Source organism: Oryctolagus cuniculus, chromosome 3, assembly GCF_964237555.1.
Source record: "Oryctolagus cuniculus chromosome 3, mOryCun1.1, whole genome shotgun sequence".
Classification (NCBI taxonomy): Eukaryota; Metazoa; Chordata; class Mammalia; order Lagomorpha; family Leporidae; genus Oryctolagus; species Oryctolagus cuniculus.
The window spans coordinates 44,479,081-44,492,279 of record NC_091434.1 but is presented as its reverse complement, the minus strand read 5'-3'; the positions used below and the strand labels follow the sequence as shown (position 1 = coordinate 44,492,279).

At 39.8% G+C, this 13,199-nt stretch overlaps 1 protein-coding gene across 1 annotated transcript in view; it reads right to left on the bottom strand.

Annotated features, from left to right (window-relative positions):
- The window catches only part of DNAH7 (dynein axonemal heavy chain 7), a gene marked incomplete in the record, with an annotated part of 367,056 nt that overhangs the window by 117,354 nt on the left and 236,503 nt on the right, over positions 1-13,199 (bottom strand). Inside the window, 4 exon segments of the mRNA XM_070070446.1 lie at positions 1,338-1,523; positions 3,813-3,993; positions 7,289-7,635; positions 12,787-13,117. Coding sequence (XP_069926547.1) covers positions 1,338-1,523; positions 3,813-3,993; positions 7,289-7,635; positions 12,787-13,117 — 1,045 coding nt within the window.

Here is a 13,199-nt window from a genome sequence, read left to right as displayed (position 1 = left end):
TATACAGAAGATCAGTTTTCTTCCAGCTTTGATAGGCCCATGTCCTATGTTGGATTCAAGTTCGTTTTGTTGTTGTTGTTGTTAAGAATGATAGATTTTTAAAATTATTTATTTATTTATTTGAGAGAGTTAGACAGTGGGAGAGAGAGAGACAGAAAAGTCTTCCTTCTGCTGGTTCACCCCCTAAATGGCCGCTACAGCCAGCGCCGTGCCGATCCGAAGCCAGGAGTCAGGTATTTCCTCCTGGTCTCCCATGTGGGTACAGGTGCCCAAGCACTTGGGCCATCCTCCACTGCCTTCCCAGGCCACAGCGAGAGCTGGACTGGAAGAGGAGCAACCGGGACTAGAACCCAGTGCCCATATGGGATGCCAGCACAACAGGCGGAGGATTAACCAAGTGAGCCATGGCGCTGGCCCCAAGAAGAATGATAGATTCATTTGAGAGGCAGTTACAGACAATCTGTAACTGGGCTGATCCAAAGCTGGAAGCTACAAGCTTCTTCAGAGTCTATGTGGATGCAGGGGCACAAGCACTTGGGCCATCCTCCACTGCTTTCCCAGGCCATTAGCAGAGGGCTGAATCAGAAGAGGAGCTGCAGGGACACAAACTGGTGCCCATATGGGATGCCAGCACTGCAGGTGGATGCTTAACCTACTATACCACAGCACTGGCCTGCAGTTCAATTTTTCTAAACAAAGCTGAAGAGTAGGTTGGGTTTCACGTGGGGAGGAATTTAAAAGAGAGAACAACAGGGAGTAGAATTAGGATTAATCCCTAGAGTTAGTCGTTGAGCCAGGGAGAAGACTGAGGCAGAATCAAAGGAATGGGAACGTAAAGAAGGGGATTTCAGGTTTGTTTTTTAAAGAGAAGCCACTTGTCAACAGAATTTCAGACAGGCTCATCTTTTCCTCCCCCAACTGTCAGTCTCTAAAGTTATTTTGAAATGATTTATTATTGAGACTCACAGGGAGTAGTTGATTAAGCACATTTATCACAAAGGCCTAGTACTTTTTATACTTGCTTAGGAACTGAAATTTTAACATTAGAGCCTGTGATTTCATACTACATAATACTTACATTTATTTATATTACATTTTAAAGTAGATTTTTTCCTGCTCATAGATAGATTAGATTTTAGAAGAGTATTTTGCATAGCATGCTTTGGCTACCAACCTAATTTATAAATTAACTGAAATACACAACTAGAAATCATTTAAACATATTTTGTTCCTTGTATTCATGAAAAAAAAAAAAGCAAAGCAAAACACAAACCCTTGAGGTTAATGTTGGCTATGATGGAAGTAGGGTCAGAAAGAGATCAAACAGCATTCCTCACCTGTCTATAGCTAGATGTAAAGGCTCCCAGGTAAGCAACAACTCCTGAAGAAATAAGGATATCACCTGTCAAGTTGATATACAGCTGTCCCAGCTCCAGAGCTGAATGGCTCCATCGAGTTTTTTCACCTCCAAGACCTCCAATCAACTGCTCAGCTCGTTCTAGTTTTTTGCTGCACAAGTCAACCTCAAAAATGAAAGCAGGATTTTATCAACATCCACAAAAGAATGATTTTAAAACTCTGCAAAATAATCCAGATGCACTTATTTTTAAATAGTCTATGAACATATTTCCCTCATTTAATTTATGGCTGATTTAACAATGCTCTTAGAGGTTAAATGTTTAAAAGTCAATGCTTATTTACAAACCACAATTTTCAAGTTGTTAAATTGTGTAAACCTACTTAGAACACTTGTAATTAAGCTTAATTTAGGAAGGACATCAATCAACAGCTGAGAGCACATTTTATACATTTGACTGTCAACCAAATTTGATTATATGTAATTAAATAATGTGATGAAAAGGGGAATAATTATGAATGTGGCAGATTTAAGAAAAACCCATTTCTTTTGAGGAGGCAGCAATATTCCAGCAGATACCTAAATTATTTTCACTTTAAAGTAACTTAGCCTCATCCGTATTGGAAGAAGATAAGATTAAATATACATCAGTATTGGAAGAAGATAAGATTAAGTATATCTCGAGGTTCAAAATAAAATATTTATATGAAAAGAGAAATTCAATAATAAAATCAATATTTTGGAATAAGATTTTTGTCTCGTACTTTTTCCTAAAGATATTAACATTTATTTTAAGTAAGTTTTTTGGATTAAAAGAAAGAAAATACTGTATCAGTTTATCTAAATATACCTTTGGAAAAGGAAAGAGAATGTAACTGGTAATATTTTTGATACTTCCTGTATTTAAACACTTTTTCTTTTAATTTCCCTCATAAAATATCTTCTATATTATAAGTTTCTTTTCTCATCCACACTTCAATCAACAAAGCTTACAATAAACTGAGTCTAAGACCTGTACTAGAGTATGATAAAGTTGGCTTAAGAAATTACTAAATAAAATATTTAATCCAAAACTTTTTCTTCATAAGGAGCTTTTTGGTACATATACATCCATATATATATGTATATCATTTATCATAATTTTCTAATATTTTATTTTGGGAAAACATTTCAAACATAGAGCAGAGTTGAAAATGGTTAGAGTAATATATTGGTTATACTATTTAAACTAAAACGGACCATTCCAATACCATGTCGGATAATAAATCACATTTCTAAAGGTAAGCACAATGTCCTATATTCACTCAAATATAAATCCTATAGAGGGAGGCAAAGCTAGTACCATGAGTGGAATTGACCATTGGCAAGTTGCTTAATCTTTTTGTGCTTTAATTTCCTCAAAATGGTACAAAAAAATGATCTCCCGCTGTAGGATGTTCTGAGAATAAATGAGATGAAACATACTGTTCTTAGAGAAACAGTGCCTTGTACATAATAAACACTCAGTAAATGTTGACTCTTATAAAATAACTTGATGCTTTTTTTCTAGAACATAATCAGACTTCGGCAGTTAACTTTAACAAATGATATCACTATATAAATTAAGGAAACTTTTTAGTCTTAACATCTTCAGTGGACACTGTGATAGTTCTGCATATTGAGTTCTAACCTCAGCTCTGCCATTAACTGTCACACAAACCTAAGTCACTTAAAACTTTAATTCTCTATTTCCTTCTTTTTAAGAGGAGATAGGATTTAAATAATCTAGCTCAGTATTCTAGTAATGTAAGGCAGAGCCTGGCAATTTTTAAAAGAAGATTTATTTATTTATATTTAAAGAGTTACATAGAGAGAGGGAGAATCAGAGAGAGAGAGAGAGAGAGAGAGAGAGAGAGAGAGATCTTTCATGTGCTGGTTCATACCTCCAATGGCCACAACTGCCAAGGCTGGGCCAGGCTGAAGCCTGGAGCCAGGAGCTTCATCCAGATCTCTCACATGGGTGGCAAAGGCCCAAACACTTGGACCATCTTCCACTGCTTTTCCCAGTTGGATCAAAAATGGAGTAGCTGGGACATGAACTGGCATACACATGGGATGCCAGTGTCACGGGCAGAGGCTTAACCTGCTATGGCACAATGCTGGCCCCAGCAAATTATTTTTGAAAGAGTCAAAAAGAAAATATTTTCAGCATTGTGGATCAAGAGGCAAAACCGAGGATATGTTTCAAGTATGTACTTTTAGAAACATTTAAAATGTAATCATTAAAAATTTCAAAACTGTTATGAGCTCATGGACCATACAAAAACAGGTAATGAGCATATTTGGCCTATGGGCTATAGCCTGCCAATTTCTAACCATGAAGAATACAGGACTGGAACGTTATATGCTAGTATAAACATCACTCTTATTTACCGTACTTGAGAACTTGCTCATGTTTGTCTGTATCAGAACCTACTTGATTTTCCAAGTCAGCCTTCTTCTGTTTATTTGATTCAAGTGTGTCTTGAAGCTTGTTCAGCTTATCCTGAACTTCCTGAAGGGCTCTCTGCTTTTTTCTAAGACCATCCATGGCAATTTTAAGCTCCCCTTCAGCTGAAGCAAGTTTTATCTTTTTGGGAGCTACTATTTTTGCCACTCTGCAAAGTTGGAAAATTAAATATCCATTTAATAGAACAATGTATTTTCTACTACCAAGTTTATTTTTAATATCCTTACTTTGACACAAAACACTTCTTTATGCAATTTTTACTTATTTCTGCACTACATATTTTTTCTAAGAATGAAACTTGATCCCACACATAAGAAAATACTATTAAAACACATGTCAATTATGTATAGTTTTCAAATATATAATTTTTAATCCCAAATAAAATATTGCTGGTATGAATTCTGGTGACTTTTCAAAAGGAGAATAGGATATTCATGTAGAATGTATAATGTGAGAAAAAAGTACTTTAATTGGCTAGAGTTTAATTCTGATGAGGAAAAAGTATTTTAACTTTGCCATTTTATTTTTTATAAAAATTCTGAACAGTACCCCCAAGCAAAACAGTTATAATAAAATATGTATGCAAGGGGCCAGCATTTTTTTTAAAAAAGATTTATTTATTTATTTGTTTACACAGAGGTACACACACACACACACACACACACACACAGGGCGGGATGGGGGGAGGAAGAGAGAGAGAGAGATCTTCCATCCACTGGCTCACTCCCCAAATGGCCGCAATGGTAGCTAAGCTTGTCTGGGGGCCAGGAGCTTCTTCCAGATCTTCCACGTGTGTGCCAGGGCCCAAGCATCTGGAACATCCCCTATTGCTTTACCAGGTGCAGTGAACAGCCGGGACTTGAATTTGAACTAGCAACCATGTGGGCTCGCGCTGTGGCACAGCCGGTTAAGCCCCAGACTCCCATGCCGGCATCCCATACGGGCAACAGTTCGTGTCCTGGCTGCTGCACTTCTGGCCCAGTTCCCTGCTAATGGCATGGGAAAGCAGTGGAAGATGGCCCAAATTCTTGGGCCCTTGCCAGCCACATGAGGTCCCTGATGAGGTTCCTGGCTTCTACTTGGCCTAACCCTGGTCTTCACGGTCATTTGGGCAGTGAACTAGCAGATGGAAGACCTGTCTCTGTCTTTCTGTCTCTAACTCTTTCAAATTAATAAATAAATCTTAATTATTATTAATTATTCTGCCACAAATAGGATGTGTAGCCATAGGGAAAGGCATTGATTTTAAAGAACTGGCTCAAGTAATTATGGGGGCCAGAAATCAAAATCCACAGGGTCAATCAGCAGGTTTGAAAGGTAGGGAAAGGTTAATGTCCAACTCAGGTCCAAAGGCTATCTACTATTAGAATGCCCTCCTGTTTGGGGGGAGGGGTCTTTTGTACTTTTAAGGCTTTCAATTGATTAGATGAAATCCACCTGCATTATGAAGGACAATCTGCTTTCTCAATTAAATGTTAACATTACCCAAAACCCACACACAGAAGGGTCCAAAATAAATTTATGATTTATTTATTTTTTGAAAATCAGAGTTACACAGAGAGGTAGACACATACACACACACATACACACAGACAGAGAGAGAGAGAGAGAGAGAGAGAGAGAGAGAGAATCATCCATCCATTGGTTCACTCCCCAGTTGGCTGCAACACCCATGCTGAGCCAGACCAAAGCCAGCACCCAGGAGCTTCTTCCAGGTCTTCCATATGGGTATAACGGCCCAAGAACTTGGGCAATTTTGTGCTGCTTTCCCAGGCTGTTAGGAGGGAGTGGGATTAGAAGTGGAGTGGCCAGGACTTAAACCTGTACCCATATGGGTTACCAGCACTGCAGATGGCAGTTTAACTTCTCTAGGCCATGATGCTAGCCTCTAGAATAATTTTTAATCAAATATTTGGGTGTAGTGGCCCATCTAATCTGAAATCTAAGATTAATCAACACATGGGATGATGAAAAAACATGGAAGTTAATAAGTATAGGTCATACAACATTATGAATGCACCAAAAACAACTGAATTATAAAATTTAAATGTTTAAAATGTAGATTGTATGAATTTCATCTCAAACAAAATAAAGATTTTACTTTTATATAAAAATACATATTCAGTAATAAAAGGGATTATATAGGGAAAATGGATCTAAACACTCCTCTCAGTATCTGGAAAACGGGATCAGTCATGTTGTGTTTCCAACTAAATGACCAAACATTAAATTTTTTCATTAACCTAGTATATCACAATCTGAAACCTGTATAGCATTAATATAAATGCATAATCATTCAAATTGGGTATGAATTTGAAGGATACCCTGAGGAGTTGCTTTCAGAACTCCTATTCTGTTTTGAGTGTGATATAAATGGTTCTCATACAGTCATCAAAAATGGCTCCTCTTGAAGCCAGAGTTGTGGCAAAATGGGTAAAGCTGCTGCCTATGGCACTGGCATCCCATATGGGCACCAGTTCAAGTCCAGGCTGCTCCACTTCCAACCCTTCTCACTGCTAATGGCCCAGAAAAATAGCAGAAGATGGCCCAGGGTGTTTGAAACCCTGCAACCCACATGGGCAACCTGGATGAAACTCTTAGCTCCTGGCTTTGTATTGATCCAGTTCCAGCCATTGTTTGGAGAGTGAACCAGTAGGTAGAAGATTTCTGTCTGTCTGTCTGTCTCTCTCTGTAATTCTGCCTTTCAAACAAATAATTTTTTTAAAAAAAGGCTCCTCATCTCACAAGAATATATACTATGCCAATCGTTTTCAGGGCATAGTCTGAGGACCCCTTGTGAATTCTGAAGACCTCTGCCATCTTTGGGAAGTTTATGATGCTCTCCCTTGTCCAACCAAGCATCTCTGGGAGGCTAAATTTTCTTTACACACTTTGATCAAAGCAACATATTGCAACAGACTGAGTGAAGAAACAAATTTGGGAGTCCAGTTGTCTCACATTAAAGACACTTGAAAAAAATCTAATAAAACACCACTCTTCTCACAAATGCTCACCTTTTTCTTTGGGAAAAAATGCTGATTTCTTTTAAAAATGTTATTTTTATTAACATGATGTTTTAATTGATATTTTACATGAACTAATAAAATGTTATTTTTATTAACATGATGTTTTAATTGATATTTAAATGAACTAATAAGTTTTAAAATTTTCCCATTATAGTTTTTAACATGGTAAGTGAACGCTCTGTATGTCTTCAATAATGTTTAAATGTATAAAGGACTCCTGAGTCTCAAAAGTTTAAGAACCACTGTATTACACTATTTGATTAATGTAATCCTGCTTCTAATAAACATGCAACCATAAGTAGATTCGTACATTCTTTTCCAAGAAGGCTTTCATGTAGCTTCTAAGTTTAATATTGTTTAAATGAACAAATATAAAAACACGGCATGCTAATTAGCTTTCTTTTGATCAGGACTTACTTATCATATGAATCCATTGCTATGACCCATTTGCACAGACCTTCAGCAGCTGTAGAAGCATTCCTGATTTTTTCTGGAACAAAATCTGGATTTGGAATATAATTTTTCCTTATAATATTCATATAAGCTGCAGGAATATTGTCCTTGTCATATTCATGAAGTGACTGTAGAAACCTAATATCACCAAGAAGTCTCTTAGCTGGGCCCCAGAAATCCTCGATTTTTTTCCCTGAACCTGTTGGGTCAGGGATTTTGTCAGCTTTGATGCCTTTCAAGATGCATATGGCTTCCATAACAAGCTTGACACCAGCAGGAGGGCTCTTCATAGATTTCACCACTGTAATATCCTTGAAATAACAACATGTAATTATTTTTAAAAGAAATGTTTGTTTATAAATTAATTATACCTGGTTCCTGTTTTCAAACTAAGCCTGAATATACAGAAACCTACTTTGTGCACTGAGTAGAAATGATGGCAACAATAGAACTGTATCACAAAATGCTGAGGAGTTTGTCTTAAGGAAAAGTCAAAAAGGAACAGTTGGAAGATACCCTATAAAAGAAACTTAGGACATGAAATCGACTTCAAAAACACATGAAGAGATAATTGAGTGTCAGAAAGTAGAATTTTTTAGCTTCTTAAAATCTATAAAAATACTACATACATGTTGCAAATATTAGAAAATACAGAGAAATCATAGTAGGCTTATATTTAGTAGTATATAGTATATATAGTATGTATAGTATATTGTGGGGAGCAACCCGGACTGGACTGAGTTACTGGAATTAAGACTTATTCTATGCATCTGCTCTCCCACAATATGGCGCTGAGAAGGGAGAAACAGCTTCTACACAGCTGCCTCCAGTTCAACCAATAAACTGTGGGACTTACTCCTGATTGGAGGAGAGCAGCGTACTCGGCGTGTGGGTAGCAGAGTTGGGATTGGTGGAAGAGGACTATAAAGGAGGAGAGAGACAACATGCACAAGGAACATCTAAGGGGAACACCTGTGCAGCCCCCGAGAGAGCCGGCCGGCGGTGTGGGGAAAGTGGCAGGGGGAACCGCCCTTCCACGGAGGTGGAAGGGTCGGTAGCCAACCCGGAAGAACCAGCAGCAAACCCGGGGAGGGCCGAGCAGACAAAAGAACAGCGCAGGGTCCTGTGTCGTTCCTCCACGAAGAGGGGGAGCGACATAATGGTGTCATGACTCGGATATGAAGCCTAGTCAGGGTTTAGTGTCGTTCCTCCACGAAGAGGGGGAGCGACAGTATATATGTACGTATATACTATATATAGTAGGATTATACAGAGAAACTATATAGTAGGATTATAAATAGTCTCCTATAATCCTACTAAATATAGTTTTTTTGTTTGTTTGTTTGTTTGTTTGTTTTTTTTGACAGGCAGAGTGGACAGTGAGAGAGAGAGAGAGAGAGAGAGAGAAAGGTCTTCCTTTGCTGTTGGTTCACCCTCCAATGGCCGCCGCGGCCGGCGCGCTGTAGCCGGCTTACCGTGCTGATCCGATGGCAGGAGCCAGGTACTTATCCTGGTCTCCCATAGGGTGCAGGGCCCAAGCACTTGGGCCATCCTCCACTGCACTCCCGGGCCACAGCAGAGAGCTGGCCTGGAAGAGGGGCAACCGGGACAGAATCCGGCGCCCCGACCGGGACTAGAACCCGGTGTGCCGGCGCCGCTAGGCGGAGGATTAGCCTAGTGAGCTGTGGCGCCAGCCTAAATATAGTTCTATAAATACTTTTGCTTTTTTTTTATATCTTTCTTCCATTTGCATATGCTACAAAGTAGTGAATATGCCATAGAATGGCTAATGGAATCATAGCATATATAACACATATGCTATTTTTTTAGATTTCTTTATTTATTTGAAAGTCAGAGTTACACAGAGAGAGAAGGAGAGGCATACAGAGAAAGAAAGGTCTTCCATCTGCTGGTTCACTCCCTAATTGACCGCAACCACCAGAGCTGCGCCAATCCAAAGCCAGGAGCCAGGAGCTTCTTCTGGGTCTCCCACATAGGGGCAGGGGCCCAAGGACTTGGGCCATCTTCTGCTGCTTTCCCACGCCATAGCAGAGAGCGGTATGGAAAGTGGAGCAGCCGGGACTCTAACCTGGGCCCATATGGGATACTGACACTGCAGGTGGTGGCTTTACCTGTGCCGGCCCCACATATACTATTTTTTTTTTTTTTTTTGACAGGCAGAGTGGACAGTGAGAGAGACAGAGAGAAAGGTCTTCCTTTGCCATTGGTTCACCCTCCAATGGCCGCCACAGCCTGCGCGCTGTGACCAGCGCACTACGCTGATCCGATGGCAGGAGCCAGGTACTTATGGGGTGCAGGGCCCAAGTACTTGGGCCATCCTCCACTGCATTCCCGGCCACAGCAGAGAGCTGGCCTGGAAGAGGGGCAACCGGGACAGAATCCGGCACCCTGACTGGGACTAGAACCTGGTGTGCCGGCGCCGCAAGGCGGAGGATTAGCCTAGTGAGCCACGGTGCCGGCCCTCACATATACTATTTTTTTTTAAAAAATATTTATTTATTTACTTGAAAATCAGAATTAGAGAGAGAGAAAGAAAGATCTTTCATCTACTGGTTTACTCCTCAAATGGCTGCAACAACTGTGACTAAGCCAGGTCGAAGCCAGGAGCCAGGAGCTTCTTCCAGATCTCCCAGGCGGGTGCAGGGGCCCAAGAACTTGGGCTATCTTGTGCTGCTTTCCAGGCCATTAGCCGGGAGCTGGATCTGAAGTGGAACAGTCAGGACTTGAGCCCATGCCCATAATGAATGCTAGCATTACAGGCAGCAGCTTAACCTGCTAAGTCACAACACTGACATGCTATTTTGAAAGTTCTCTGTTCCAATATCAATATACATAGTGGACATTCTTCCATGCTAGTAAACATTTATACCACCTTAGTTTTAAACAGAGGGATGTGAACAATTTCTTTATTTTTTAATTTGTGTTTATTTGAGAGACAGGGAGTTCCCACTTGTCTATTCACTCACCAAATGGCCACAATGACTAAGGCTGGGCAGGCCAAAGTTGAGAGCAGGGGACTCAATCCTAGTCTCCCCTATGGGTGTCAAGCCCCAACTTCTTTAGCCATCATTTCCCAGGGTACACATCAGATGGAAGAGGAAATAGGGAGTGGAGCTAGCACTCAAACCCAGCCACTCCAATATGGAAGGCAGGCATTCCAACCAGTGTATTTAATTAGTAGGTCAAACACCTGCTCCTTTATCATAATTTGTAATGCCTATGTAGCATTCAAGGTATGGATATGCATCATAATTCTAATACTCTACCAATGCTTTTCCCCTTCCATTTTGACTTTAATATTACAATGACATATTGAATTAAAGGCTTTATAGCATTTGTTTTTAAAGCTTTTGACAAACCACCTTATAGAAAGAATGTAAGTGTATCTGTTTTCCTAAATACATCCTTAGAAGATGTGGTAGGTATTTTAGTGGACAAAAAAATCTATTTTAATCTGTATATCTATAAATATGCTTGAAGTAGGATATATTTTATATATTATTGACTGTATTTCCTCTTATAAATTACCTCTTTCTATAATTGCCATTCTATCTTAGAGCTACCAGTTTTCTTACTTTGCAAGACCTTTTTTTTTTACACAGAGGCAAATTGATCCTCTGTTTGCCATGTGTCACAAACATTTTTTTCTCAAGCTTTTCTAAAATTCTGTCCATAGTGTCTATGTTAAACAAAATGTGTTGATTTTTAGGTATTAAACTCCATTATGGGCCAGCGCCGTGGCTCAGTAGGCTAATCCTCTGCCTGCAGCGCCAGCACCCTGGATTCTAGTCCTGGTTGGGGCGCCGGGTTCTGTTCTGGTTGCTCCTCTTCCAGGCCAGCTCTCTGCTGTGGCCCGGGAGGGCAGCAGAGGATGGCCCAAGTGCTTGGGTTCCTGCACCTGCATGGGAGGCCAGGAGGAAGTACCTGGCTCCTGGCTTTGGATCTGCACAGCACCGGCCATGGTGGCCATTAGGGGAGTGAACCAACGGAAGGAAGACCTTTCTCTATGTCTCTCTCTCACTGTCTATAACTCTCTCTCTCTGTCTCTCTCTCTCACTGTCTAACTCTGCCTGGCAAAAAAAAAAAAAAAAAAAAAAAAAAACCACAAAAAAACAAACAAAAAAGAAAACTCCACTATGTAAAAATGCTTATCATTTATGGAAAATGCAAGACTTTCCAGAATATGTCTACAAAGATTTTTCCATGGGAAAAAGTATGCATGGACTTCCAAATTTTTTGCACCAAGACAAACTTCTTTTTGGATTCCATTTTCTACAAAGTTTCTGAAGTCTTCCTACTTTATAAACAGGTATGCTTAATGGTTTTTAACCCTACAATATCTCTCATGCCTAGCAAATCCTAAGGCCTACTCCATCCTACAATTATAAAAATCTGACCAATACTTCCTGCTCTTTCATAATAATGTATCTATGTATATTCAAATTTCAACTTGAAACCTATTTAGAGTAAGGTGCAAAGACAGGATCACACATCCTTCTCTATCACCGTACTTAGGAGGTTGCTTAGTCAAGATTGACAGAGTATTTATTTATTTATTTATTTATTGATAGGCAGAGTGGACAGTGAGAGAGAGAGACAGAGAGAAAGGCCTTCCTTTTGCCGTTGGTTCACCCTCCAATGGCCGCCACAGCTGGTGCGCTGCAGCTGGCACACTGCGCTGATCTGAAGGCAGGAGCCAGGTGCTTCTCCTGGTCTCCCATGGGGTGCAGGGCCCAAGCACTTGGGCCATCCTCCACTGCACTCCTGGGCCACAGCAGAGAGCTGGCCTGGAAGAGGGGCAACCGAGAAAGAATCCGGCGACCCAACCGGACTAGAACCTGGTGTGCCGGCGCCGCTAGGTGGAAGATTAGCCTATTGAGCCACGGCGCCGGCCCAGAGTATTTATTTTTATAAATCCAGCTTTATCTTTCTAAACTCAAAAGTCCCCTTTCACATCTCAATTTTAATGACACATTTCACCAAATCTGACCACTAGTATAAAGTAAATCATTTAAAACACATTATTATTGTATGTTTCATTAAAAAAATCACTGTTCAACATTGACACAGCCATATCTACTATAAAGCTTATCTGAATTACAAAAAATGCCTAAATATGAAAAATGTGTACTTTAAAATAAAATTAACTGTTTAGGTCTCATGCCACTGTTACAATGGCAAAGTTCTTCAAATAAGTGTCATTTTACTACTGTATGTTGTAATGTCTAGTGGCTTTTTTCCTTACCAAAATTGTTCATCATATACATGCATTTTATTTTTCAGGGGAGTTGGAGATCTTTTTGCTACTTTCAAAATGTTTTCAATTTCATTACATGTAAACACTAACATGAAGAGACAGACTAGATTGTAGCACACAATACTAACTACTTTCTTTAACTGTGATTATTTATTTCCTAGAAAGTGCTTGGCTAAGCTCTTACCTGTGCAGTAAGAGTATCAAGTGCAGTTAACGCCGACTCCAGTATTGGCAAGGCCTCCGCCAGGTCAGCATCACATTCATCTTTGATGGCTTTAGCAGCCATGGCTTGTTCATTTGCAATTGTTTCATCAGCTTTCACAATTTTTTCAGTTTTAGCAACCTCTACAGACTCCTTTTCAATCATTACCATCATTTCATCAACTTCTTTGCTAGCAACTTTTAATTGAGGATGCAGTGCCCCCAATTCAGTTTGCATTGTGGCTACTTGAGACGCAGCAGAATCCAGTTTATCCAAACCCACTTCATATCTCTTTTTCATTTTCATTACTTCACTGAAAACAAATAGGTAAAACAAGGTTAGTCCTGAGGACCTGAATCCTATATCAAGGAAAAAGCTGAGTATTGTTGACCTTT